At 49.4% G+C, this 26,187-nt stretch overlaps 1 protein-coding gene across 5 annotated transcripts in view; it reads right to left on the bottom strand.

Annotated features, from left to right (window-relative positions):
- The window catches only part of eml1 (EMAP like 1), a 29,928-nt gene extending 4,522 nt beyond the window's left edge, over window positions 1–25,406 (bottom strand). Inside the window, exons 1-16 of one of the 5 annotated variants that reach the window (XM_067242760.1) lie at window positions 24,820–25,406; window positions 13,666–13,848; window positions 11,676–11,808; window positions 10,125–10,172; window positions 8,852–8,983; window positions 8,464–8,492; window positions 7,623–7,649; window positions 5,416–5,545; window positions 4,653–4,802; window positions 3,356–3,425; window positions 2,845–2,955; window positions 2,121–2,216; window positions 1,862–1,996; window positions 1,125–1,224; window positions 598–749; window positions 34–159 (exon numbers count right to left, since the gene is read on the bottom strand). In XM_067242760.1, coding sequence (XP_067098861.1) covers window positions 34–159; window positions 598–749; window positions 1,125–1,224; window positions 1,862–1,996; window positions 2,121–2,216; window positions 2,845–2,955; window positions 3,356–3,425; window positions 4,653–4,802; window positions 5,416–5,545; window positions 7,623–7,649; window positions 8,464–8,492; window positions 8,852–8,983; window positions 10,125–10,172; window positions 11,676–11,808; window positions 13,666–13,848; window positions 24,820–24,886 — 1,689 coding nt within the window. In that variant the 5' untranslated portion in view covers window positions 24,887–25,406. The remainder of the gene's footprint in view (window positions 1–33; window positions 160–597; window positions 750–1,124; window positions 1,225–1,861; window positions 1,997–2,120; window positions 2,217–2,844; window positions 2,956–3,355; window positions 3,426–4,652; window positions 4,803–5,415; window positions 5,546–7,622; window positions 7,650–8,463; window positions 8,493–8,851; window positions 8,984–10,124; window positions 10,173–11,675; window positions 11,809–13,665; window positions 13,849–24,819) is intronic. The other 4 variants (XM_067242761.1, XM_067242762.1, XM_067242763.1 and 1 more) reach the window with 4 other exon arrangements.
- Between the last annotated feature and the right edge of the window lie 781 nt (window positions 25,407–26,187).

Genomic DNA, 26,187 nt, shown 5'->3' with positions numbered 1-26,187 from the left:
GGTTAGCAGGCCCAGTGGGTGCTCTGTGCCTACCTGTGTTATTGGGCTGAACTCCCCATCCAGACTGCCCTGGAGGACAAAGTTCTTGGTGGTTCCTATGAGCAGGCTCTCCCCCCGACCCTCCGCCACGGTACGGACTGGCCCGAACAGCTCCGGCACCTCACAGACACAAACACACCTCACTTCATCACAATAACAAATGGACTTTCACAGGGATATTGCCCACACATTAGTAGCACTCAGTGTGCAGAATCTCTCTTAATTTTTCTTGTGGCCATGACCTTGCTCCAGCACAAAGGACATTCTACTGAGCATTATTACATATTTTCAGGGAATAATGGAGTCTGAGAAGGATAAGGCCTGCAGCCATGTAAACTTCTACAAGCCTTGAGCAGCTAGAATCATGTTAGGGTTAGGTTGGAACTGTTTACATGAGGTGTCTCAGACAAGACTTAGTTGGAGTCCCTTTAAAACTCTTTGCTTGACCTCACCAACCAAACAGGTGAACAGTGAAGACTCCATGAGAAAGGGCAACAAGATGAAAGGGCAACTAGGTAAGCTACATCTAACTTGCCCAGAGCCTTATTAGAGCCTTACCTCCACAGTCTGGATCTGCTGGTAAGCTCCGTCCCAGGAGACAAGCTTCCGGTCTTTTCCACCAGAGACCAGAGTGCCGTTCCTCATCATACACAGAGCAAAGATGCTGCCCTCATGAGCCCCTTGCACTGCATGGCTGATACGGTTAGTCCCTGTTAGCAAGGGAGGGAGGGGAGAGAGAGGAAGAAAAGAGTAAGGGAGGGAGGGGAGAGAGAGTAAGAAAAGAGTAAGGGAGAGAGGAAGAGTAAGGGAGGGAGGGGAGAGAGATGAAGAAAAGAGTATGGGAGGGAGGGGAGAGAGAGGAAGAGTAAGGGAGGGAGGGGATGTAACAGAATATTGTTGATAAAGATGAGGGAAAGCGTTTGTTCATCACAGGGTCTGTGGTGTTTCCCCCCCGTTCCCACCACCACCACCACATACGCACACAGACATGCACAAGGTCATGAACCCTACCCTCCTGACAACATTCACACAAAGAGCAGCCTAAGGAGTCAACATCACACACGTCATCCGCAGGGTTTCATTACCTTTCCCCCACACCAAAATGTTACCACTGGAGTCTCCAGTTATGGTGTCTCCATTTTCTGAAAAAGTCACACACAAGACAAACTTGGGCTTCTCCTGTTTCTGCAAGAAACATAAATATCAAAACATCAAACACTTTGTAAACTTGAGAAAACAAACAGACAAAACAGATAGCATGTTCAAAAGCTAGACAACACAGATCTCTTATGATCTCTACCAGGGCAGGCAATAAAGAACAATCGAATCTAGTCTGAGACTAAAGAGATGACTCAGCATGTAAGCACAAAGCCTAAGGACTGGAAATTTCCACATAATGTCCCTGCCTAGTTATTAATAAAGAGTTTTCTTAAAGGAACACACTTCACTCTATGAGTACTACTCATAACAATACCTTTCATTCACACCAGCACTTGGGATTATTGATGTAAGTATATCATATGCAAGGATGGTATAGAGCAGGAAGAATCAGATGGCACACGTGATTTGTGAGGAACACACAGATTTCCTCAGTGGATCTCTGTCTCAATCACCAGTTGTTTGGGAAAGTTCAGGAAAATCGAGGATAATGTGCTTTCTGACGCTTCCTTCCTTATCCACTTCCTGACTACATGACCAGGAGCCTCATTTATATAACTCATTTATACGTTTGTGCGAACGTACTCTTTTGTAGTATGAATCTCACACACTGTTTTAGAAATGAGAGCCCAGGTGTGGTGTGACGAGAGCAGGGGAGCCGTACCTCAAACAGGCCCTGCTTCTTCCCCAGGCTGCCTTTCTCCAGGGTCCAGAAGCAGAGGTGGGACTTCCCACAGGTGACCAGGAGGCTGCTGTCCGTGGGGTGGAAGTCTGCAGCAAACACCGCCTCGTTGGAGCACTGGGACCGGACGCACGCACACACATACATGAGTCATGTTCACTTGAAACATACATTGTAAGGTTTTCTGGAAATTTCATCAGCCCTTTTTTTGTCGATATTACGTATGTTCAGGTTGCCCTACCTTGACCTCAGCCTGCCGCTCCTCTCTCTGCCAATCCCAGACAGAGAGCACATGGTCGTTGGAGTCATCTACCACACACAAGCTGTTCCCTCCATTCTACAGACAGACAGACAGACATAAAGATCAATCCAGAAACATATCAATGGTGTCCTTAGCTTGATGGACTGAAGGTTGTCTGTGTGAGTGTGTGACTGTGTGGATGTGTGGATGTGTGACTGTGTGGATGTGTGACTGTGTGGATGTGTGACTGTGTGGATGTGTGACTGTGTGGATGTGTGGATGTGTGGATGTGTGGATGTGTGGATGTGTGACTGTGTGGATGTGTGGATGTGTGAGTGTGTGACTGTGTGGATGTGTGGATGTGTGACTGTGTGGATGTGTGACTGTGTGACTGTGTGGATGTGTGACTGCGTGGATGTGTGGATGTGTGACTGTGTGGATGTGTGACTGTGTGGATGTGTGGATGTGTGGATGTGTGACTGTGTGGATGTGTGGATGTGTGGATGTGTGGATGTGTGACTGTGTGGATGTGTGGATGTGTGACTGTGTGGATGTGTGACTGTGTGGATGTGTGAATGTGTGGATGTGTGGATGTGTGAATGTGTGGATGTGTGACTGTGTGGATGTGTGAATGTGTGGATGTGTGGATGTGTGGATGTGTGACTGTGTGGGTGTGTGGATGTGTGGATGTGTGAATGTGTGGATGTGTGGATGTGTAGCGTACCGACTTGGAGAAGGCCAGGCAGACCAGGGCCCTGTCGAAGAATCCTGTCCCCAGGACATGCAGGGTATTCAGGCTCACAGAGTCCCACACACGTACATGAGGAGGCAGCTGCTAACAGGACACACACACACTGTAAGCATGGAGGACACCCTACTGTCTATTAAAGTTAGCATTGAAATAAAACATCAGTAAATTACATTCTGACATCAAGATAGTCCACTTAGGTAAATACCAGTTCAAAACTGGAAGCATCGATCACAGGAGGACAAAAGGAAGAGTATTAGAGAGGTAAGGACAAGAGGTGGGATAAAAGAGGGGTAAGAGTATTAGAGAAGTAGAGTATTACAGAGGTAGAGTATTAGAGGTAGAGAGGTCAGGACAATGAGAAGAGTATTAGAGAGGTAAGGACAAAAGATGGAGTATTACAGAAGAGTATTACAAAGGTAGAGTATTAGAGAGGTAAAGTTTAAGAGAGTCTTAGACAGGAACAGATGCAGAAAATCTCTCTTACTTTGCCTTCAGAGGAGGTGCCTGCAACCTGTCCTGTTGCTATGGTAATCTTATCAGGATGGACAGCCAGGCTGGAGATAGTGAAACAGGTTGAAAGAGAGAAAGAGAGTAAGATAGAGAGAGATAGTATATTTCCACTATAACACAAACATTACACCTAAGATACAATGTCGACATCTTCGCTGGATAGTCACCATGACTCACCATGAGTCATCATGACCATAATGCTCACGACAGCTTCAAAAGAAAAGAAGCGCGCTTCAAAGCAAAACCCTTTCAGCAGTTAGACCAGACCTTCACTGGGACCTGTACTACCACACAGAGTTATGGTTGGAGCTTCAGCCGTAGAGATGGGTGACTATGTAAACATCCCTGACCAAAGGACAGAGAGCCAGAACCCAGGGGAGTCCTCTCCTCACTCAGGGAGGAGAGTGTACAGGATGGTGGCTGGGACCATGGCAGTCCTCTGCTTCCTCCAGGCTTCTCTCAACATTATCCTGCGTCTGAGCCACAATAACACACATCCACCTAAAAGTAACCAGGGACCCAAGACGTCGTGCCCTGAGGGATGGCAAAGGTTTCGCTCCAGCTGTTACCATATGGGCACATTGTGTAGCGACAGGAATAGTGCCAGGGAGTACTGTAAGAGGGAAGGGGGAGACCTGGTGATCGTAAACAGCCCAGAGGAAAAGGACTTCATCAACAGCCTTATGTGTGGCAAATATGCATGGATTGGTCTGAAGAAAAATAGAAAAAGTGGGTGGATGTGGGTAGATGGTAGATGGAAATCCTCTCACCCCTGCATACTGGGTATCCCCATCATCCATCATACCCAAACCAAGAACTCAGTTTGTAAATATCAGTACTTTTTCAGCATGAACATTTTTAAGTGAATGTGTGAGTCTGCTTGAATGTGTATTGGTGTGTGTGTCTGTGTCACCACTTGATGTCATCGATGTGTGCAGTGTAGTGTGAGCCTGCATGAATGTGTGTGTATTGGTGTTGTCACGGGTCACACGGTGTCTGAGCGCCGATCTGCGTCACCAGAATATTAGACGCACCTGTTTTGTGTTGACTTAATAGGATGGCTATATAAGCTGAGCTGTCTCTGACCTCATTGTGAAGTCTTATTCTTTGTTTTGTTATCGGCCGTGTGGCGTTTGCCCTTTGTTCTGTATCATGTTTATTTCTAAGTAAAGTTCTTGTGCACTTTCATCCCGAAACGCAGACTCCTTGCCTGCTTTATCACAGGTGTGTGTGTCTCACCACTTGATGTCATCGGTGTGTGTGTGTCTCACCACTTGATGTCATCGGTGTGTGCAGTGTAGTGTCTCTGCAGCTGCTCGTCCACATTGTAGAGGACGACCACAGAGGCGATGAAGTACACTGTCTCCCCCGTGGGCAGCAGGTACAGGTTGGAACGACAGTCGCGACCACGGTAACCATACCTGAACACGGCCATGCTCAGGAAAAGACTTTCCTACCAAAGGACATGGACTGGACATACATCCATACGTGATTTACTAAATGTATACTGTATCCCAACTGTCCACAGTCATCTTGCACGTTAAAAAGTAAGATCGGTATAAATGGTTACAATACAAAGTAGTTTGTAACAATGCTGTAGCTTCCTATGATGATACTGTATCTATAATACTTTAATGTAACTTATTTGACCACACTGACCGCACCAACATAACTAACAAAGATAGATCTAAATAAATAAACTTGACAATTGACCATATTCCTCGAATCATTCAATAGATCACCATATAACAGAACAACTGTAGCTGTGACGTCTATGATGGTGTACATTCATACACTTACTGGCAAGCACAAAACATTAACTTCCTTATTCTATACAGGTCTCCCATACACACACTCCCACACACACCCACACACACTGACACACACACACACACGCACACACACACACTCCCACACACACCCACACACACTCTGACACACACACACACACACATACACACATACACACACACACACACACACACACTCTCTGACACACACACACAAGTGCTGCAAGTCAGTATGGAAGGATACACCCAGTCCAGTTTGAGTTTCCTGCTCGGCAGTTCAGCCTTGGCCTCCAGGCAGTAAGTGTCTAGCTGATCCTTGGGCAGGTACATGGTGATGGGGCGCCCCTTCAAGTACATTTTCACATAACCCTCCTCTGGAAGAATAACAACACATGTTCAGAGTACAGCCAAGAGTACAGGAGACTGATGGACAACAACAGGCTCTTCAAACGTGCTCAGTTCTGTATGCGAGGTATGAATTGATGAAGACAATGGGATTTACAGAGCGGTGAGTGGTGATGGAGAGGAATGAGTAAGAATGAGAGAGTACGAAAAACAGGATGTGGAGTAATCAAAAAGAGATGTTATGAAAGGATGATCAGTCAAGAAATATTAGCTTTTGAAAGGCTTTTTATTAGTTATTTCAAATTCTGATGACAGTGAAAAACAAAGAGAAGTCTGTGTTATTGAGAAGCTTTACGGCGCTTGAACAGACAGGACTTGACGGATGGTAAAGTTCAGCAGAAGAGAAAGAACAAAACAATCAAACAATCAAACAATAAACAACATCACTAAATAGAAACATGCCGATGTTTGTCAAGCAAAAACATGCCAAAAACACAAGATAATGTGAGACAAAAAGTAAAGAAGAAGTGTTTTCACATTCCTAGCTAGAAGAGTCCACAGCTCACAGAGGCTAGGAAGGGCCCAGCTGACAGAGAGAAATCTGTCTCATCCTGACTTCCCTGGACACATTTCATAACAGCACCAAACATTACAGCAGAGATCAGAGTTGCCATCTAGCTGGTCCTGACTCTTTGCCTCAGTAGCAAATCTGGAAGTACTGGCTGGGTGATTTGATTGGACTACGGTAGCTGGGCGTGTCTAGAGGGGAATATGAGGATTGGCTGGCAGACTTCTTCAGGGGGAGGGTGAAGGTGGGAGGCTTCCTCACTGGTGCCTTAGCCCCGCCCTTTTCTGACAAAGGGGCCGCTTTGGACACGGGCGGAGACGGAAGGGCGGGGCGGCCAGAAACGGTGACAGTGCATGATTTGGGCGTGTCTGATGGTCCTGCCCGCTTGGAGGGGCGACTGAGATAGATCTGGACTGTGACTGGAGAGGAACACAGTAGGGAGAGTTGGAGAGGGCCATATGGGTGAAAGGAGAAGGGGTTGGCAGAACAGAGTTACTGACGTTAGACGTCTGGAATAAACAAACCATCTGCTACATCGGCTATCAGCACTACCACGTAGAAACAAGGCAATGCCAGTCACCAAACGAGCCATCTAGGGAAGCTGCAGGCTAGGGGGGTTCAGGTGGGATCTGAACTGAATACATGTCTTTGTTGTCTGTTTTATGATTTTTTGTGTTTGTTTTGTAATTTTTGGGGTCTTTTTTAGTTTCTCCAGATGACACTTCTGAAGGCTGAAAATTAGGATATAAGGAAGCCTTGTAGTGCAAATGGTCCAGTGAGATTAGATGATCAGAGCCCCGTCAGATCTATCCGGGTGTTCTGAAGAGAGGCCGCTAAGAACGCAGGAGGAAGGAATGAAAACCTTTTATGTGGTTTCTATGGTGACTGAGACCAAGCGCTGGGTGCAGTGGGCTGTGGCTTAGCAAACAAGCACACACACACACAAAAACACACACACACACACACACGAGAGAGTGGCAATTTGGGCTTAAGCTGAGGTAGGCTAGCAACACTGCAATCAATAACTACAAACACAATCAGGCCAGGCCACTCAGTGTGGATTAGAGCCTTTCAAAGTGTTTTGGAATGTGTGTGTGTGTAAGTGTGTGTGTATTTATGAGTGTGTGTGTGCCTGTGTGTATGAGTGTGTATGTGTGTTAGTCCACTTGTGCAAATGTCTAGCGTTCCGGGTAGAGTTACTAACACAGTCAGGTTTGTCCACCCTACTCCAACCCTTGTCCAAGAACAGCTCTCTGTGCATAGGATTTGTGTTCACTAAGGCCAGGTCAGATACTTACACAGGACAACTAAGATAACTAACAGAGTCCCATAGACTCCAGGTGTAGATCCTAATTCAGACCAGTCATGTGTATCCGCATACTACTGTGTGTGTTTCACTTGTGGCACTGTGATACTACTTTTTGCCAATAGAGGGCAGTGAGGGACAGAATATGGACCAGTTTAAGGCCTTTCAGTGGTACCATGTCCAGAGAGCTGTCCAGGCGATGGGGTTAGGAGACAAGGGGACAGGAGCCTACCTTTGCAGTGGGTGACACGTCGCATCCCTTGTCGGATGAGAGAGAGACAGAAGGTCCAGGTGAGCATGGACTTACGTTCCTGGTCACCCTGATATGGAACTTCTCCCTACTTTCCCCTGGTGTCATATTGAATCTGCCGTAGTGATGTGTGAAGGGGGCGCAGTCTAGTGTATGTCCCTGTTAGTGATCTCCTCTTTAGAAAAACCATGAGAGATGTTTGAAGTGATCGAATACAATATTATGTATACGATAAGACGTAAATGTGTCCAAATACGGCCATGGATATCTGCATCTTCCCCCTGGCAGTGTTGGTTCCACACTGTGGTGGAGTCACATGTTATGTTAGTAGGACCTTGTTGGTCACAGTTGTGGTGGGTTCACATCGTAACCTCCCCTGCTGTCTGCCACAGACCCTGACACTGTCCCCGCACACAGTCCCTGACACAGTCCTTGACACAATCCCTGACACTGTCCCTGACACAGTCCCTGACACAGGCAGGGGCGTGAAGGAACAATATGTTCTTTGTCAACAAAAAAACCCCATTCAAAACACACAAAAATGATATAAAGCTAAAACAAATATTCAAACTGAAATCATGATCAGATTATATAACGAGAAAAGGATTAGTGGATGGTTGATGAATGACGGAAGACTGTCAGAAGGTGAAGGACAATGCTGATTGGTTAACTAGGAAGGGGTGGCTGGTTATTGGCTAGAGGATCAAAGTTGATGGAACATTTATCATGTGATGACGCCACCACCTGTTGTCAAGCACACCACAGCACCAGGAAGAGCATTGCTCTGTTTCAGCAATACACTGGGATGAGTGCACTGGCTTACCTGTACTGAAGACTGGCTCCTTCGGCTTACTGCAGGGGACAGAGAATGGAGAGTCAACAGTGTTTCAGACAGTCCAGTCTGGCACCAATCATCACATTTACATTTACATTTAGTCATTTAGCAGACGCTCTTATCCAGAGCGACTTACAGTAAGTACAGGGACATTCCCCCGAGGCAAGTAGGGTGAAGTGCCTTGCCCAAGGACACAACGTCAGTTGGCATGACCGGGAATCGAACTGGCCTTCGGATTACTAGCCCGATTCCCTCACCGCTCAGCCATCTGACTTCCACATATTGCATCACATACTGCAGGTGATCTTAACTCTCTCTCTCTCTCTGTCTCTCCATACTCCTCTCCATCTCTGTCATGGTAGCAGAGTTACTATACCTTTCACTGGCTCGCTTGCCACTGGAGTTGCTCCCGGTGGATCCGGCACGTGTCCGGTTGTTCTTGCCATCGCCGTTGTCCTTCCGTGTGCCCGCCCCGACGTGCTCGTTGGAGTTGGCTCTCCGCACGGTGCTGTGCAGGCGGGAAACACAGCGTCACACAACGTCACACACCGTCGCACAGCGTCCGAGGAACCTCCATATGGAACTATACAGCATGGGCTGAAGGACTGTGACCACAGAGAGATCACTTCCAACAGCCTTTTATTTGTTAAAACACTTCACCCCACGGTCTCCAAGGTTACTGAGTCAATATCACAGTTTGGACCATCCTTATAATCCAGATGGCGAGATAAACAGTTGGAGGGCGAGAAATTGGTGACGAGAGAGAAATGAGAGTGACAGAAAAGGGAAGAGAGGGAGGGGTAGAAAAACGAAAAGAGAACGGGGATGGAGTGAGAGAGACACTTGAATAGAGCAACATTTCTGGTCTCGTGCCCCTGCTGCGAGGGGTGTGCTCATCTCTGTGGCAGCGATAGGGGGGCCGGGGGGCCGGGGGGACGGGCTGCCCAGTCAGATGCCTGCCACAAAGGAAAGGCCCCCTGTCAGCACTTCATTGGCTCGCAGGCTCAGGTCTAATCCTTTCCACGTGAGCAGAGCCCATTCAGACCTGACTCTGTCTATCCCCCTGAAACAAGCGCTGTTTGTGTGTGTGGGAGTGGGTTTATATGTGTGTTTTATGTGTGTGTGAGTGTGTGTGTGGGGGGGGGCTGTTTATCGGGGTATGCCAGGCTAAGCTGCCCCTCTGTGGACAATGACTATAGGTTGTTGGCCCTGGACCACAGGGGGGACGTGTGTTCTTTCAGCCTGTTGTGGTAAATAAGAACTGGTTCTCAGGTGACTACCCAGCGTAAATAAACATGAACAAACAGCTAATGCGGATGGGAGTCTAATCCTCACAGCAAAACTTTCTCTGTGTTTTGCCAGAGAAATTGATTTATACTTCCTCTGCCACTCATGTTACTGCTGGATAAACCAAGTGACAGGGTGTGTAGACCTGCAGGGTGTGTAGACCTGCATGGTGTGCACACCATGCAGGACAGACCTGCATGGTGTGTTCACTCACAGAGCCTGAGGAGGAGCTGACTGACGACTGGGGATGACTTAGTTTTCACTCAGGGGAGGATGAGAAGATGAGGAGAAGGAGAGGAGGAGGAGACAGAGGAGGACAGAGGAGGATGTCACACTTTGACCTTTACCACAGCTGGTCTCACCTGAGGGGGACGTAGAGAAGTCTGGTGGAGCCAGACACGGAGGACAGACTGGACAGACTGGACAAGAACAGACGTCAGGACAGACACGGGACAGAAGACAGGATGGCAGGAACAAGAGGAAGCAAGGCAGTGGCGTGAGTCAGGACAGAAGGAAGGATAGACATACAAATACAGGACAAGTGACACACAAGTGAATTCCCTCTGCCTGTGTACACAGGAGGAGCCCTCTGGAAATGTTCACAGCTCCATAGGGATCCTGTTTGAGGTCGGAAAGAACCATTTATGGTTCCAAACAGAACCTTGCAGAGCGGAAAACGTTTCTCTGTGTCTTTCACCGTGTCTCCCAGTGCAGGAGACACGGTGGGAGACAAAGGAAAAGAGAGAGAGGGAGAGAGAGAGGAAAAGAAAGACCAACAAGAGGAGGTCAACACGAGAGCCAAAGAGACAAACAACCGCCGCCAAGGTCAACAGAGACGCAGCGGTTGCTTCCTTAAACCCTTGGAGACGTCCTCTTCCGGAAGGATTACACTGACGTTAACACAGGCAGGAGGGGGAGGTCAAGTGTCTGTTCAATAGCGGCCACGAGTCAGTCCAGCAGCCAGTGCAAGAAGGCTTGGAGTGGCAGATGGGGAAGGCAGTAGCTGCTATTTGCATTTTGAGAGTTGGATACAGACTCCATAGTGATCTCCTGTCAGGAGCACTCCTATTGACACAGCCCTTAAGATAGCCTGGCCCTTGGGTCTGCTAGGGATCAGCTTACAGATATTGATTCAGCCTAGAGAGAGGTATTCGCTAACCTCCCTACACACACACACACACACGCACACGCTCTCTCAGAAAGTCTATAAGCTCATCTCTCTGTCTGATTATGATAATGTCATTCCGGCCGTGACCAGATATGGGCTACTATTGTCCTTCTGACAGAGAAGATGGATCACCTGCGCTTCCCTCATTACAACACACACACACACACACACACACACAACCCTCCCTGCCTCCCCAGTCTAAATGCCAGAGCAGAAGAGCAGAGACAGTGTGACCGCGCTGTCCTTTCGTTGCTCTACCATGTTCTGAACAGCAGAGGCTCTGTCTGTGGAGGGGCAGTCATGAAGGAGGTCGAGGAGGAAGGAGCAGCCACAACCACACTGCTGCTGTAACCCGGGAGGCCATTCAACTGAGTTGATACACATATTTATTGACAATGAGACTTGACACAAGCAAAGGTCAGGTGAGCTCTGGTTCATTGACGACAGAAGAGAATAAAATTGCGGAGAGGAGGGGATTTAACCCTTGTGTTATCTTCGGGTCATTCTGACCCATCAGTCATTGTGACCCACCGTCGTATTGCGACACATTTACCGCATGCAAAAACAAAGTGAAGCATTTTCTTTTAACCGTTGGGCTGTCTCAGACCCCCCACATTGCAAAGGTTAAAAGAAAATTATTTTTATTTGTTTTTGTATTGGGTAAAATTGGGTAAACACAACGATGGTTCGTTATGAACCTTTGGGTCATGTGACCCGAAGGCAGCACAAGGGTTAAGTTATGCACCTTTTGTTAGACGGTGGGCCAGAGTCCTTCCGTCCACCAGAGGGCGATGGCAGAGTCCCGCCTCCTTTCTTTGGTAGGACTGTGCCATTGTTGACTGTTGGTCGCAAGGGCAGTGCGGGTATCATTGGTCTGGCTGTAGGACACAAACACACACAAACATGAGAGTCTAGCACATGCACGGAAATGCAGCTGGAGTCGTCTGGCTGCGACGTGGTTCGAGACGCCTGCAGCAGACGCCAGCAGAGCAGCCCTGGGGAACGCACAGGAGGCCTGTGTGTGTGCGAGAAACAGCAGCCATGAAATATTTATCACTGCAGATGAAGCTTCAAGGTTCTGTTATGGTTTGAGTAGTTGGCTTGGCTACCTGGCTGCCTGGCTGCCTGGCTGCCTTGCTGCCTGGCTGCCTTGCTGCCTGGCTGCCTGGCTGCCTGGCTGCCTGGCTGCTTTGCTGCCTTGCTGCCTTGCTGCCTTGCTGCCTGGCTGCCTTGCTGCCTTGCTGCCTGGCTGCCTGGCTGCCTGGCTGCCTTGCTGCCTTGCTGCCTTGCTGCCTGGCTGCCTTGCTGCCTTGCTGCCTGGCTGCCTTGCTGCCTGGCTGCCTGGCTGCCTGGCTGCCTTGCTGCCTTGCTGCCTGGCTGCCTTGCTGCCTGGCTGCCTGGCTGCCTGGCTGCCTTGCTGCCTTGCTGCCTTGCTGCCTGGCTGCCTTGCTGCCTGGCTGCCTGGCTGCCTTGCTGCCTGGCTGCCTGGCTGCCTTGCTGCCTGGCTGCCTGGCTGCCTTGCTGCCTGGCTGCCTGGCTGCCTTGCTGCCTGGCTGCCTGGCTGCCTTGCTGCCTTGCTGCCTTGCTGCCTGGCTGCCTTGCTGCCTTGCTGCCTGGCTGCCTTGCTGCCTTGCTGCCTGGCTGCCTGGCTGCCTGGCTGCCTTGCTGCCTGGCTGCCTTGCTGCCTTGCTGCCTTGCTGCCTGGCTGCCTTGCTGCCCTGGCTGCCTGGGAGGCAGGCGTATGTGTGTGTGTATGTGTGTGTTTGTGGCTAAACACTACAGCATCTTGGCAGGACCGACCGGGAGACAACCCAGCAGTATTAGATCAAACAGTGTGGTGCAGAGAGAGTTTTGAGTCTGTGTGTGTATGTGTGTCAAGGCAGAGTATGAGTCAGCCTCTGTCTCCCAGGGGCTGAGAGAGACTAAACATGTGACAGCACTGACAGAAGAACCAAAGGAGGAGCAGAGGGGAAGAGAGGTAAAGAACAGAGGAGAAAAACCCAGAAGGTGAGGAAGAGTGGAGGAGAGGAAAAGGAAACAGCAGTGATAACAGTGCACTAAAAAGTGAGTGTGACAACATGTGAGGGATCAGGCCAATGACAGAGGGACCAGACACACAGAACTGCCATGCGAGGCGCTAGCCTGCCCATCGGGAGCAACTTGGGGTTCAGAGTCTTGCTCGGGGACCCTTCGACACATGGCCTGGAGGAGTCGAGGATCGAACCTCCAACCTTGCGATTGGTGGACGACCCTCTCTACCCCCCGAGCCACAGCCGCCCCATGGTGCAGTGATCAGGCCAGTCTCAGTGTTGAGTGTTTGCAGGAAGCCTGTGTTAAGTGGCCTACCTGTCTTCCCAGCATTGCCGTCTGCTGAGGGGGACTTTCTCATCCCTGCCACCTCTAGCGCACACACGTACACAACACATGAGAGGAGGACAGGAAGACGGAGAAGAGGAGAACATGAGGTCAGGAGGAAGAGGACGAGGAGAAGATGAGGAGGAGGAGGAGGGCAGTAGGAGGAAAAGGATGAGGTGAAAGAGGAGAGGAGAACCATGTTATGGGGCTGAACGAGGAGAGACTAGACCAGGTGGAGACATCTCCAGGAAGCTGAGAGTTCAGTAGGAGACTCAGTCAGAAACAGAGGGAGATAAAGAGAGGAGAAAGGCAAAAAAGAACCGTAAAGAGACGTGTGTGTGTCTGTGTGTGTTCCTGGTTTCTGTGTGTGTGTGTGTTACCTTTGGTGGGCCCTCTGCGTGTCTGCAGGGTCTGCTGCTCCTCTGAGGTGTTGAGCCTCCGGACCACGTCGGCCAGGGCTGACTTGAGCAGCTGGATCTCATCCTCCTGCATCTGGACCCTCTGCTCCAGAGAAGCCAGGCGGTCCGTCACCTCCATGCTGCTGGTAGCAGACGCGCTGTCATCTGCACACACACACACACACACACACACCACATGAATTGATTTACAATCGATAACATACACATGCACACATACACACACGGATATAGGGCTAATTCTGACCCTCTGCTACACTGGTGCAAAGCAGTCTGTCAGCTACGTAGGCTTAAACTACACCGTCATCTAGATACACACACGTGCACACATGCACACTCACACACATACACACATCACACCACACACACCTAAATAATGAGCCCAATATGTTAAATCTGTTCACTATTACGTCCGTGTGTCTGTCTATATGCAGCTGTATATTTATGAGCTTGTCTCATCATGGTAATATTCTGCCCGTCAGTCCTGGAGTCTGGAAGCTCCCGCTACGGGGTGTGTCAGCTCCAGGGTCGAACCCACACACAACGTCATGTCAGAGGCACGCGCCTGGTGATGACCATGATAAGGATGATGAAATATGCATGCAAATTACTTTTGTGTTTCTCTGGAGACCTGTAATAACTGCCTGATGAATTATGCAGGGTGTGTGTGTGTGTGTGTTCAAAGGGGTAAGGAGAGGGGGTGGGGGTGGGGGTGGGGGGGTTGCAGCTGTTAATGAAGGAAAAGTGTTTGTATCATGTAGGTTCCGGCCTCAATCAAGACTGCCTGGTAAAAGTTAGGCTGGGATAAGCGCTGGAGTCTGGAGAGGAAACTAAACAGCATAATGTGTGATCTCCATTAATTTCACAGACAAAATGAACACCGGAATGAAACTGCTAAAAGTAAGTTATTACTGTAAATAGAGTAAATAAAGGCCGGAAGATTGGAGGATAATGAGGAGAATATTAGGAGAAGCTGGAGAGGAGATGTGTGAATGTGAGAAACAGCACACTAGTAGGCTACAGGGGAGGCTGGGACAGCACTCTCTCTCTCTCTCTCTCTCTCTCACACACACACACACACACACACACAAACCTAGAGAGTTCCCGTGGCCTCCATCCACCCTGATTTATATTCATCTGGCATCCTCCGTTAATGATTACAGCCATTACTGTACCCTAGAGACCAACGCTCCACTGGAGACCGGAGGGGGGCTTACTGCCCAGTGCTCAACTGGGGCGGGGGGTTGGGGGGCGGGGAGAGGGGCGTTCATCCTCCCCACCTTTCAGCCACACACAAGGCTCAGCAGAGAACTTCGTTAGAGGCCATGGGTCGGAGTTAGGACACCGCTATACGAGTTAGGACTCCTGTCTGACTCTAGGTGAAGAGGAGCTTCTGGATCTTTAGAAGCTGCTTGGCCCGGGTTCGTGGAGGTCAGTGAGAAAGGAAGCTGCTGTCTGGAGACAAAGGCCCAGTCTGAGACAGAAGCTGCTGGACAGAGCCTGGAACCCTGCTCTCCAACCACACTACAGAGAGACAGCACTAACACTAGAATTGAAAAGATACAACTGCTGACACAATCACCTGTTATCACTAGCCCGACATCTCCACTGGATACAGCAAAATAGTTGGACACCCGTATTCTAGTAGAGGTGGAGTGTAGTCTTTGCAAAGCTGACTTCTACTGTGGTTCCTCCTGGAATCCCTGTCTGTCAAACAGCCCCCCCAGGAAGTCAACAGGAAGTGTTAGTGCTTCTTTGTGCCTCTAAGCGGGGTGTAGGGCAGTGCGTCACAACCGGACATAGCAGGCAAAAGTGCGTTCAAACAAAGAAACCGGTTTATTCACCAACAAAAAAAAGTATTTCAGGAAACAAACATAAGTTATTTTAAAGCAAAACATAGGCTTCATAAAGTTGCTCCTCATTTAGATCTTACCAACGATATACGCAAGATAAAAGTTCCTCTGGCATCGAACTCAGTTTGTGCCAGGTACGCTCCCCCCTGCTTGGTGTGTGTCCCCACTCTTTTGTACTCTCTCTCTCTCCCACACCTGAGCTCCCGCTTCAATCAGAGGACTGAGGCATTTGCACCTGTCTGCGTGGGGCATTGTGGGAGACGTAGTTCTCCCGTCAGCCATCCTATGGCCCGGTAGCCACTCCTGAAGAGAAACGCCCCTCTACCACACGTCCTCTCCTGATGCCACACTGTCCATCTTCACTGATGGAGGTCTCTCCCAGAAGGCCTGTTGAATCTCCAGATTGACTAATGATCCAGCGGACAGCCAGCCAATCACAAAAGGCTGTCTTGTCGGATTCCTTTCTAGACACAAGAAGATGAGGCTTTCTCCTCTTAACCCCTCCACACACCCTTTCCCCCTTTTACAAGCTCATTACCACACACACGTACAATGAACACTCACGCACACACAAACACACACACACATGCATATACACAAACACACTCGAATACAGTACACTCACAGACATGCACACATACACACCATTCCCCCCTCTGTTCTCCGGGTGCAGGACAGTGGGCAGGGATGGGATGAAAGCATGCAGCATGTGGCAGCTTCATGATCAAAGCACAGGAGACTCTCTTTATGTCTTTGTGCCTCACTGCCACCTCATGAATAAAACATGAAACGCTCTCTAACTCCACAGAGCCTCTGTCTAGCTGACTCACTCTGCCTCGGCGTACCCCTACAGCTGAGGTGTGTGTGGTGGGTAAAGAGAGAGAAGAGAAGACAGGAGAAGAGAAGAGGAGAAAAAAACTGACATTGTCAGTCTCATCCTTCCTGAGGTCAGTGAGGGGTCAACCAGTTATAGCCACACAGCAACACCCACTTTCTCTCCATCTCTCTCATACTCTCTTTCTCTCTTTTTCACACTCTCTTTTTCACACTCTCTCATACTCTCTCATACTCTCTCATACTCTCTCATACTCTCTCATACCCTGAATCCCCTCCCTCCATCCCCTCCATCCCCTCTCTCCCTCCCCTCCCTCCATCCCATCCCTCCATCCCCTCCCTCCACTCCCTCTCTCCATCCTCCTCCCTCCATCCCCTCCCAGGGAGCTGATTCCCTCCCTCTCCACGAGCCTCGCCCTAACAGCTGAGCAGGGGCTGAGGTTTTCCGCTGACTCACCACTCATCTGCGTGGGAGGGGATCGGGTCGTGCAGACCATCACACCAACACCACCCTGGTGATGCAGACCATCACACCAACACCACCCTGGTGATGCAGACCATCACACCAACACCACCCTGGTGATGCAGACCATCACACCAACACCACCCTGGTGATGCAGACCATCACACCAACACCCCAACCGGTGGTGCAGGGCGGCAAGGGACACAAACTGCCGTGCCTCCACAGAAGAAAAGAACACAGCAAAGTAAATCACAGATGTTGGCTCCAGTCCCTTTTCTTAGACACAAAGCAACACAGACCTTTCCCCTCACAATACCAGGCTTTGTCCACCACCAATGGCAACCTTTCTCCTCACAATACCAGCCTTTGTCCACCAATAGTAACCTTTTCTCCTAACAGAACCAGGCTTTGTCTACCAATAACGGGCCTGAAGGAAAAAGGGGCGGGACGCTTGTCCCAGCCAGTCCCGGTGTTGTTGTCAGTGTGATTTCCATAGCATGAGACCCGGCTCAGTGTGAAACACAGAACAATAGCAGAAGTTCTGTTCTGAACCCAGAGTGGATGAGGCCAGCTGTACACAGGGGCCAGATCAGATGTCATACATCTGGAGAACAGGAAGAAGAAAAAACTGATGATTGCAGCTTTGTTCACAGAGACTGGTCTGTGTTAGCCTCCATGATACACAGCTTTGTAGACCTGGATATGAATACCAGACTGTCCCAATGTTGCAGACAGATACTCGGGACTGGCTGAGGCCATGTGACCCTGGACACAGCTGTGTATCCAGCTGTGCAGAACTGGATCACCACTGCCAGGTTCAACAGACATTCTCATCATTTCATGTCCGTTTCTTGCTGAACATGGGCGTACATCGAAGTCAACCTGAGTAAACATGATCCCACGTGAAGCTGCTTATATAACCACCTTTCCAGTGCAAAATCTGTCTCTTCATTCACATTTTACATGACATTCCAAACCTCTTCACCTATCTAAACACACCCACTATGTTTGTTTGTGTGGATGTAGCAATGCTAATGTTTTGCTGATGCAGCGCTGGGAACGGCACCTGGGATAATATGTTCTCATGACCCCATCAGCATCAAACTAACCCTGTTCATAGAACAATGCCAGAACAATGCTTCTAGACATTGCTTTTGCTGCCAATAAATACATAGATAACAAAAATCCTACATAAATATATTTGTCAATATTACATACACACACATGAATAAATAAATATATGAGCCACATAATGAGATGAAGCACCTTCTTTAGCTTAGTTCTATCTTAAACACCTGGAGGGAATTCCCTCTCATTCTCCCTCCATCTGATTAGCTAGGCTGTCATCCTATTCGCTCCTCCTCCTCCTCTCCCCCCTACCTCTCCTCCTCCTCCTCCTCTCCCCCCTACCTCTCCTTCTCCTCCTCCTCTCCCCCCTACCTCTCCTCCTCCTCCTCCTCTCCCCCTACCACTCCTCCTCCTCCTCCTCCTCCTCTCCCCCCTACCTCTCCTCCTCCTCTCCCCCTACCTCTCCTCCTCCTCTCCCCCCTACCTCTCCTCCTCCTCCTCCTCTTCCCCCTGTTCTTCCAGCTGTAGCCCAGGAGGTGAAGTTGAAACCACCCAATTAGGCTCCTGCCTGCCTGCTCTCCAGGACTTCAGAGGATTCATGAAATCCCACCAGGGCACTCTACTTCCCTGCTCGGAAACCCCTGCTTGCCCTCCTTTGATCGACGATCTAACAAAACCATCTATTTCTGTCAGATCTATACAATCATTTCTCCAAGAAAGAGAGCATGTTAAAACATTAATGAGTTAGAGTAACATTATGAAAACAGATCACTGCACACACTGATCACCTTGTCATGCGGTTAAATTAATTGTAAACATTTTGGCTTAAAACGTGGATATTCACTAACTTAGTCACCCTTAAGGCATTCGCATGTTTGAATTTCAAACACTGCATTTGATTCATCCTGTCAGCTCTGTGTCTCCTGTTCTCATTAAAAGGGATCTGGTTCTCTACTTAGGAGAATTAATGCTCTGATATTCAGAGGCCAGCATTCTTCCTCAAGGTTAACTCCATAACAACAACAGACTCTTCAGAACCCAGTTGAGTTTCATGATTTATGACCCTTTCCTCTTACTCTAGTGAACCTCAGAGCTCCAGCACACACACACGCACACACGTGCACACACACACACACACACACATAGACACAAACACTCTCTTCCTCCCAGTTTTACACCACCTATATACGAACACTATTTTCAGTTCTTTGATGGTATTCATGGAGCATGAAAGCCTGTTTAAGGATCCATGCAGCTGAATTCCTCCCTGCCTGTTTCGCTTGACCTTCCTATCTCTACCTCACACACTGTCACACACATCCTAAAGGCTAACACACACACATTCATACAATCGTACTCATACTTTCACACACAAATACACGCATGCAAACACACACAAACACACATTTGTCTCCGAACAAGTATTTGCTATGTATTTCAGACATATATTCAGATATATTTAGCTCAGGACTTCCGGGGCTCTGCATGGCTGACTGTGTTTGTGGGTCATGTGATGAGGCTGAATCTGTGCCAGTCAAGAGAGAGAGAGAGAGAGAGAGAGAGAGAGAGAGAGAGAGAGAGAGAGAGAGAGAGAGAGAGAGAGAGAGAGAGAGAGAGAGAGAGAGAGAGAGAGAGAGAAAGAGGAACACACTTCCTTCCAGTTGGTAGCTGCCGCTAAATAATGTAATATGGAACGACAGACCTCAACCCATCAGTCCACTTGAATGACTGTCCAGCTACACAGTGACTGAAACACATCACATTTGCGGTAGAAAACATTGCGATTTGTATTCGGAATCATTGTGTAGCGAAAGGGTCAATATTTACTAAATCATTGCTAATCACAGCAAAGCGTCTCTGTCACCAGTGGAATAAAAAACTTCAGCCTTGTCGCCAAGCTGTGATACCAGCATAGTTACAAACCTCTGGTGCATCTGTGTCAAAGTTGTTGCACACAGTGATGGAATAACCCCGTTAGATTATGTAACTAGCAACAGCTGATACATGCTCACTTATCTCGTAGTGTGCAAGGCTGGAAACTCATCTGACTGAATCAAAGTCATTACATAAGAGCATTAACAAGGACGGTTTCTGATGGTGAGGCCTTGTAGCTGTGGACATCACAGAACACATACCGAAAACACACACACACATATACACAAACACACACACACACATATACAAAAACACACACACACGATACACAAACACACACACACACATATACAAAAACACACACACACATACACAAACACACACACACACATTATACAAAAACACACCACACACATATACACAAACACACACACATATACAAAAACACACACACACATACACACAAACACACACACACACATATACAAACACACACACACACATACACAAACACACACACCTACACGCACACACAGAAAAGTCTTGAAGCCCCCGGGAGGGTTGAAGGCTGTCAGACTCTGTGTTCACCACAATGGAACGAGAGAACAGGAATGATGAGGAGGACTTATCAGCGAAGCAGCACAAGAGGAGAGAGGATAAGGAAGAGTGAAGGAAGGACACCATGACAGGGAAGCATAACAGCCACCGTGGCTACGCACCGTACGTCTGCCTGTTCGTCCGAGGCCGAGTCCGTCTGTCCGTCCGTCCGTCCTTCTGTCTGTCTGTCTGTCTGTCTGTCTGTCTGTCTGTCTGTCTGTCTGTCTGTCCGTCCGTCCTTCTGTCTGTCTGTCTGTCTGTCTGTCTGTCTGTCTGCCTATCTGCCTATCTGCCTGCCTATCTGCCTGTGTCTGTCTGTGTCTGACTGTCTGTGTCCGAATGAATGATACAACGAGAGAATGAGAGAGAGAGAAAGAGAGAGGAAGATACAGGGAGGGGTCATGCTCACAGTCAAACACAACCAAAAGGAAATCAATGAGATCTTCTAAATGAATCAGCAGTGTCAGATGAGTTATCACACCAAATCGATGGGTGACACACACACACACACACACATAAAGTAAGCACGCACAAACACACAACGATTACTGTTACTGGAACAGCTGGGGGCAGGGAGGGGGGTGGGTTAGAGGAGAGGAGGAGCGCAAAAGGAGAAGAGGGGGAGAAGCTGTGGAGGAGAGGAGGAAGAGTGGGGCAGAAGACGGAGAGCGGAAAGGGAGGATGATGAGGGGGGGGGGGGGGGGGGGAATGATCTTCTACTGCTGTCAAGCAGGTCAGCATCAATGTGGCTTTTATTAGCTACGGCTAGCCGGAGTAATGAGGGAAGCTCGCTGGGAACGCAGTGGTGTGGGGCATCATTTCCTGGTCCCCCCAGCTCGCCCGGCCCAGAGAGCGGTGCAGGCAACGTGACGGCTCAGACGCCAGAGAGAACGCCGGGTCACACGGCACCCACAGCGGGCCCAGACACGGGCCTGCCCCGGTGCCCACACACAGGAAGGCACACAAACCCCTCCTTCCCCACCCCCCTCCCTCCCTGTGTTAGTTTGTTTTGAGTAGGTAACGTGAGCAGGGCTTTAATCCTAATCCCTCTGCATGTGCCTTCATTAATAAGGCTTTAGAAACCGCCGTAGGGGGGAGGGAGGGGCACTCCCCTGCCCGGGCATCCTAACACGGACAAAACCCACAACTCTCCCCCCTTTTCCTGGCACGGGACACCGGGGGGGTTGGGGGGGTGCAGTGAGAGTTGAAGTTAACAAAGCAACAAGGGTTGGTCAGGTGGGATGGAGGAGGGAGGAGGGGGGAGGAGGGAGAGGAGGGGAGGAGGGAGGAGGGGGGGACGGAGGAGGGGAGGAGGGAGGAGGGTAGGAGGGAGCGAGGGAGGAGGGGGGACGGAGGTGGGAGGAGGGAGGGAGGCGAGAGGGAGGAGGGAGAGGGAGGAGAGAGGGAGGAGGGAGGAGGGGGAGAGGGAGGCGGAGGGTGTTAGAGGTGTGGGTTAGGGGTTTCGGAGGCGGGCGGCGGCAGGGGGGTGAGGGGAGAGCCTGGTGCCTACCAGCCCCATCAGAGGGCAGGGTTGTGGGGGGGCGGATAAGCAGACAGTCTGGTTCAATCCAGGGGCACCTCTGTAACGTGTCAGTTAACTGGCGGGCGTCTGCCAGGGGCTGTCAGGCTGAGAGGGGCTGTTCCTCTTTCAGTCAGAGTACTACTGTGATCCCTAACACTGAGTCAGCTGTCTTGGTACGCTGCAATGTTCTGCAGGCCTGTAATACTGCTCTGTAAACCTAATCTGTCTATCAATGGATAACAACATCTACAGTCTAAATCTGCTGGTAAATGGTCAGTGGGCTGTGTTAAAATTATACAGATTCCTATATTGGCTATTTTCCTCTTAGTAAAAACTTAGTAATAACTGACACCATCAGGGTGACATCATCTTTGACGTAGCCAAGTATGCTTCAATAATCAGTCTTCATTAGGAGGATCTCTGAAATGATCCTGGGATGTTAAAACACGGTTAAACCAATTCAGCTGGAAAGAGCTTCCTTTCCCATGGTGATGTTATCAGTGAGGTCTAATAGCTTGTCTCCTGAGGGACAGGCCAGGGCTAGTACTGCAGCTGACCCAGTCTTTCTCCATTAGTTTGCCTGGCTGAACACACACACACACACACACATACAAACACACACACATACACACACAGCCTTCTGGAACGCATGACATCATCTCAGCCTGCAGGAGTGTTCCGCTCATCTGGGCGCGTGCGGCCGTGGCAGCGGGCTGATGATGTCATAGTGGCCCACAGTCAGAACACTAACTAACCCTCACCCGGTTAGCCACTCTGTCGGAACAATCAGCCTACTTTGTGCACGCCCTTCATTTAAACCAATCTGTCTGTGTTTTGTGTGTGTGTGTGTGCGAGTGTGCGAGTGTGAGAGAATGTGTGTCAGAGAGAAAGAACTGGAGAGTCCCTGGCAACAGAACAGTTCCAGTCTAGTTTGTCTTGTTTCACCGGCTGCCTTGTCAGAGGAAACATCAACAACTCTTACATCATCCCAGTGCAGCCTGGAGTTACATTACCAGCCTGCTTTACTAGCCCCACCTTGACTCTCCAGCCTTCACATAGCCCTGAACCCTAACCATCAGAGACATTCAGGGGTCAGATGGCTGAGCGGTTTGGAAGTCGGGCTAGTAAACAGAAGGTTGTTGGTTCGATTCCCGGCCGTGCCAAATGACGTTGTGTCCTTGGACAAGGCACTTCACCCTACTTGCCTCGGGGGGGAATGTCCCTGTACTTACTGTAAGTCGCTCTGGATAAGAGCGTCTGCTAAATGAATAAATGTAAATGTAATTCAGCTATTTGATTGAGCTTTAACAGCGAGTGACACTTCCTGAATCAGATACTGTAGCATCTAAAGAAGTACTGCGTTTACTCCAGCTCCCTCACCGCCCTCAAAGAACCACGGCTACAGACCGAGAGAGAAGGGAAGGAGACAGAGGGTCTGGTCAAGCTTACCTAAGCTCACCTAACTTTACCGAACCTCACCTAACCTCACCTTTACCTTACCTAACCTGACAGCAGACCAGCTGCAGCAGTCAGTAAGCCATGCATGTTAAGTGCTTGGCTACCCCTCCATCATGCTACCAAGTCTCTGGACTCGTTTTAACTGAACATCTGTTGGCCTCTCAGGACAGACACAGTGAACCAGTGTGGATCTGCTTTGCAGCATATTCATGTCAATATTATAGTAGTAATAAAAATGTTAATAATATAACTGTGTTTCCTGTAGTGCTGCCAGTGGTGTGAGAAGAGCTGGGAGGGGATCAGGATGCTGTCACCTTATCCTGGGAAACATCAGGGGCTGCTGACATGAGATCTTGATTGATAGAGTTGGACAGTGATTCGTCATGCATCCCTCTCTCGTATCTTGCTCTCTCCCACTCCCTTTCCCTCTCTTTGTCTCTTCCCTATTCCTCTCACTCTTTATCTAGTCTCCCTCTCTCTCTCTCTCTCTCTCTCTCTCTCTCTCTCTCTCTCTCTCTCCCCTCTCTCTCTCTCTCTCTCTCTCTCTCTCTCTCTCCCTCTCTCTCTCTCTCTCTTCTCTCTCTCCCCCCTCTCTCTCTCTCTCTCTCTCTCTCTCTCTCTCTCTCTCTCTCTCTCACTCATCCAGGACCCCAGCCTGTCTCTCCAGTCTTCAGGCCTCTCTTCAGCTGATAACCATCAGGATGTTCCACAAAAGCATGTTTTACAGGAAACACACACACCTCTCACACACACACACACACACACACACACACACACACAGAAGGACAAAATCACATAAACATTAAAGCTGGACTCCATTCTAAAGCCGAGCCCAGCAGTGCAGAGTGTTTATCCTGCATCTGTGTGTTTGTCATCCGTCCTGCTGGCTGGAGCCTCTCCCTACAGCGCTGACACGTTCTGACCCAGATCCTCCTCTGTCACGTCTTCTCTGCATGCTCTGAGGAACACTCACACACTTTAAAACACCCTCCTTTACTCTTCCACACTCCTTCACCCCACCGCCATCCTTCACTGTCCTTATCCCTCGTCTCCTGAGAGAGAGCTATCTCGGACGAATAGACAAATATAGCCCGGCTCATCCAGCTGAATGTGAACCACCTTTACAGATAGCTGGGGGCAGAGTTAACTCTATACCATCCTGTACTGAAGCTAAATGTTAGCAACCATACTGAATTAGTTGAACTGTTCGGATGGAATGTCATTTTCCTTGATGAGACCTTTGAGCTGCATTAGCTCAATCCTCTGAGTCCGACACAAAACTCACTTATTCTACAACAACACACACACACACACAGCTAATCCAAAGAAGCAGCTACAGCTACTTGATGTGAAGTTTAACCAGGCAGCTACGATGACATGTCAAGCACACATACACTGTGCGAGGATGAAGATGCCGATGCCGATGATGAAGATGAAGAGGAGTTTACCGTTACAGAACTGCAGCAACGAAGAGGTATCATAGAGGCTGCTGTAGCTGGAGAAGCCGTCCTCCATCCTCGCTCTCCACTCAGCCACGCTTCTCCCCTCCACTCCTTCACTCCTCCGCCTAGTTTCCTTCTCTCCCTCTTTCTCTCGCTCCCGTGACTCCCCCGTTACTTTCGCTTCTCGCTACACGGAAGAGGCGCTCCCCCGTTCGCGGGTCAGACCCAAGTTGTCAGTTACCATGACAACCCATGAACTCCCATTCCGTCATGTGAACCCGGGGCCCCCCCTCTCCTGTTTAAATGAGCCTCAAGTCCCGGTGGAATGAACTGACGAAAAAGAAAAAAAAGCACAAAAGAAAGAAAGAATTGGGATAAAGGGGCGCTGGGAGAAGTTCTGTGGATGGTATTCCTCCTCCTCCTTCTTTCTCCTCCTTTTTGATCCCTCTTTTCCTCTGTCTGTCCTCTCTGTGGCTCGTCTATGTGCTCAGTGGCAGCTGTGCAGCGTTAAACCGCCCTGATCTCCCCCAGCAAAACAGCTTTACAGGCTTGAGTGTGAAGAGCAGCTCCGTCACAGAGAGTGTGTCTGTTTCTACGTGTGTGTGTGTGTGTGAGTGTGTATGCATGTGAGTGTTTAGATAATGCCTAGGACAGCCCAGCCTACCCCAGCCCCTCCCTGTCACTGCTTCTGGACCAATGAGAGATTAGGGGGTGGGGGCTTGTTTCTATACACAGATCCTCCCTGTTTCCCTCGCCTGCCAAGAGAGGAGAGGAGGAGGAGTGGGAAGAGGGGATAAAAACAAGGCACTCAGATCGCCCAGAAAAGAGAGAGAGTTTGATAGAGGAAAACAAGAGGGAGGGGAGGCTCAGACTGGGTACAAAAAAATTGATACATGTCAACGAAAATGGAAAGATGAAAGACGATGGAAAGAAGATAGCGGAACTTGTTCAAGAAGGGAGAAGGCTAACATATTAGAAAGACGGAGAGAAGGAATGGAGGAATACAGAGATAGCGGGGGGGGGGGCAGAGAGAAGAGAGAAGGTCGGGATCTGTGTCTACACAGCTCCACATTAGGGCTGGAAGCAGGGGAGGCAGAGGTGCTGAAACTAAACATGATTATTCTATACTGTCCTACAGCACACTGCTACAACCTGAGGGAGGGAGAGACTGAGAGAGGGATGGAGGGGAAAAATAGCCAGAGACCAGAGAGAAAGAAAGTAATCGAGGGGAGGGAGGGAGGAGGGTGGTAGAGAAAAAGAGAGAAAGAGGAGGGAGGAAGAGGGATGTTCATATGGAACGGGGGGGGAGGGGATGGAGGAAAGAAGAAAGACAGAGAGAGAGAGAGAGAGAGAGAGAGAGAGAGAGAGGGAGAG

This window comes from Osmerus mordax, chromosome 9 (assembly GCF_038355195.1).
Source record: "Osmerus mordax isolate fOsmMor3 chromosome 9, fOsmMor3.pri, whole genome shotgun sequence".
In the NCBI taxonomy this organism is placed as follows: domain Eukaryota; kingdom Metazoa; phylum Chordata; class Actinopteri; order Osmeriformes; family Osmeridae; genus Osmerus; species Osmerus mordax.
The sequence above is the reverse complement of the archived record's forward strand: the minus strand, read 5'-3'. Positions and strand labels throughout refer to the sequence as shown.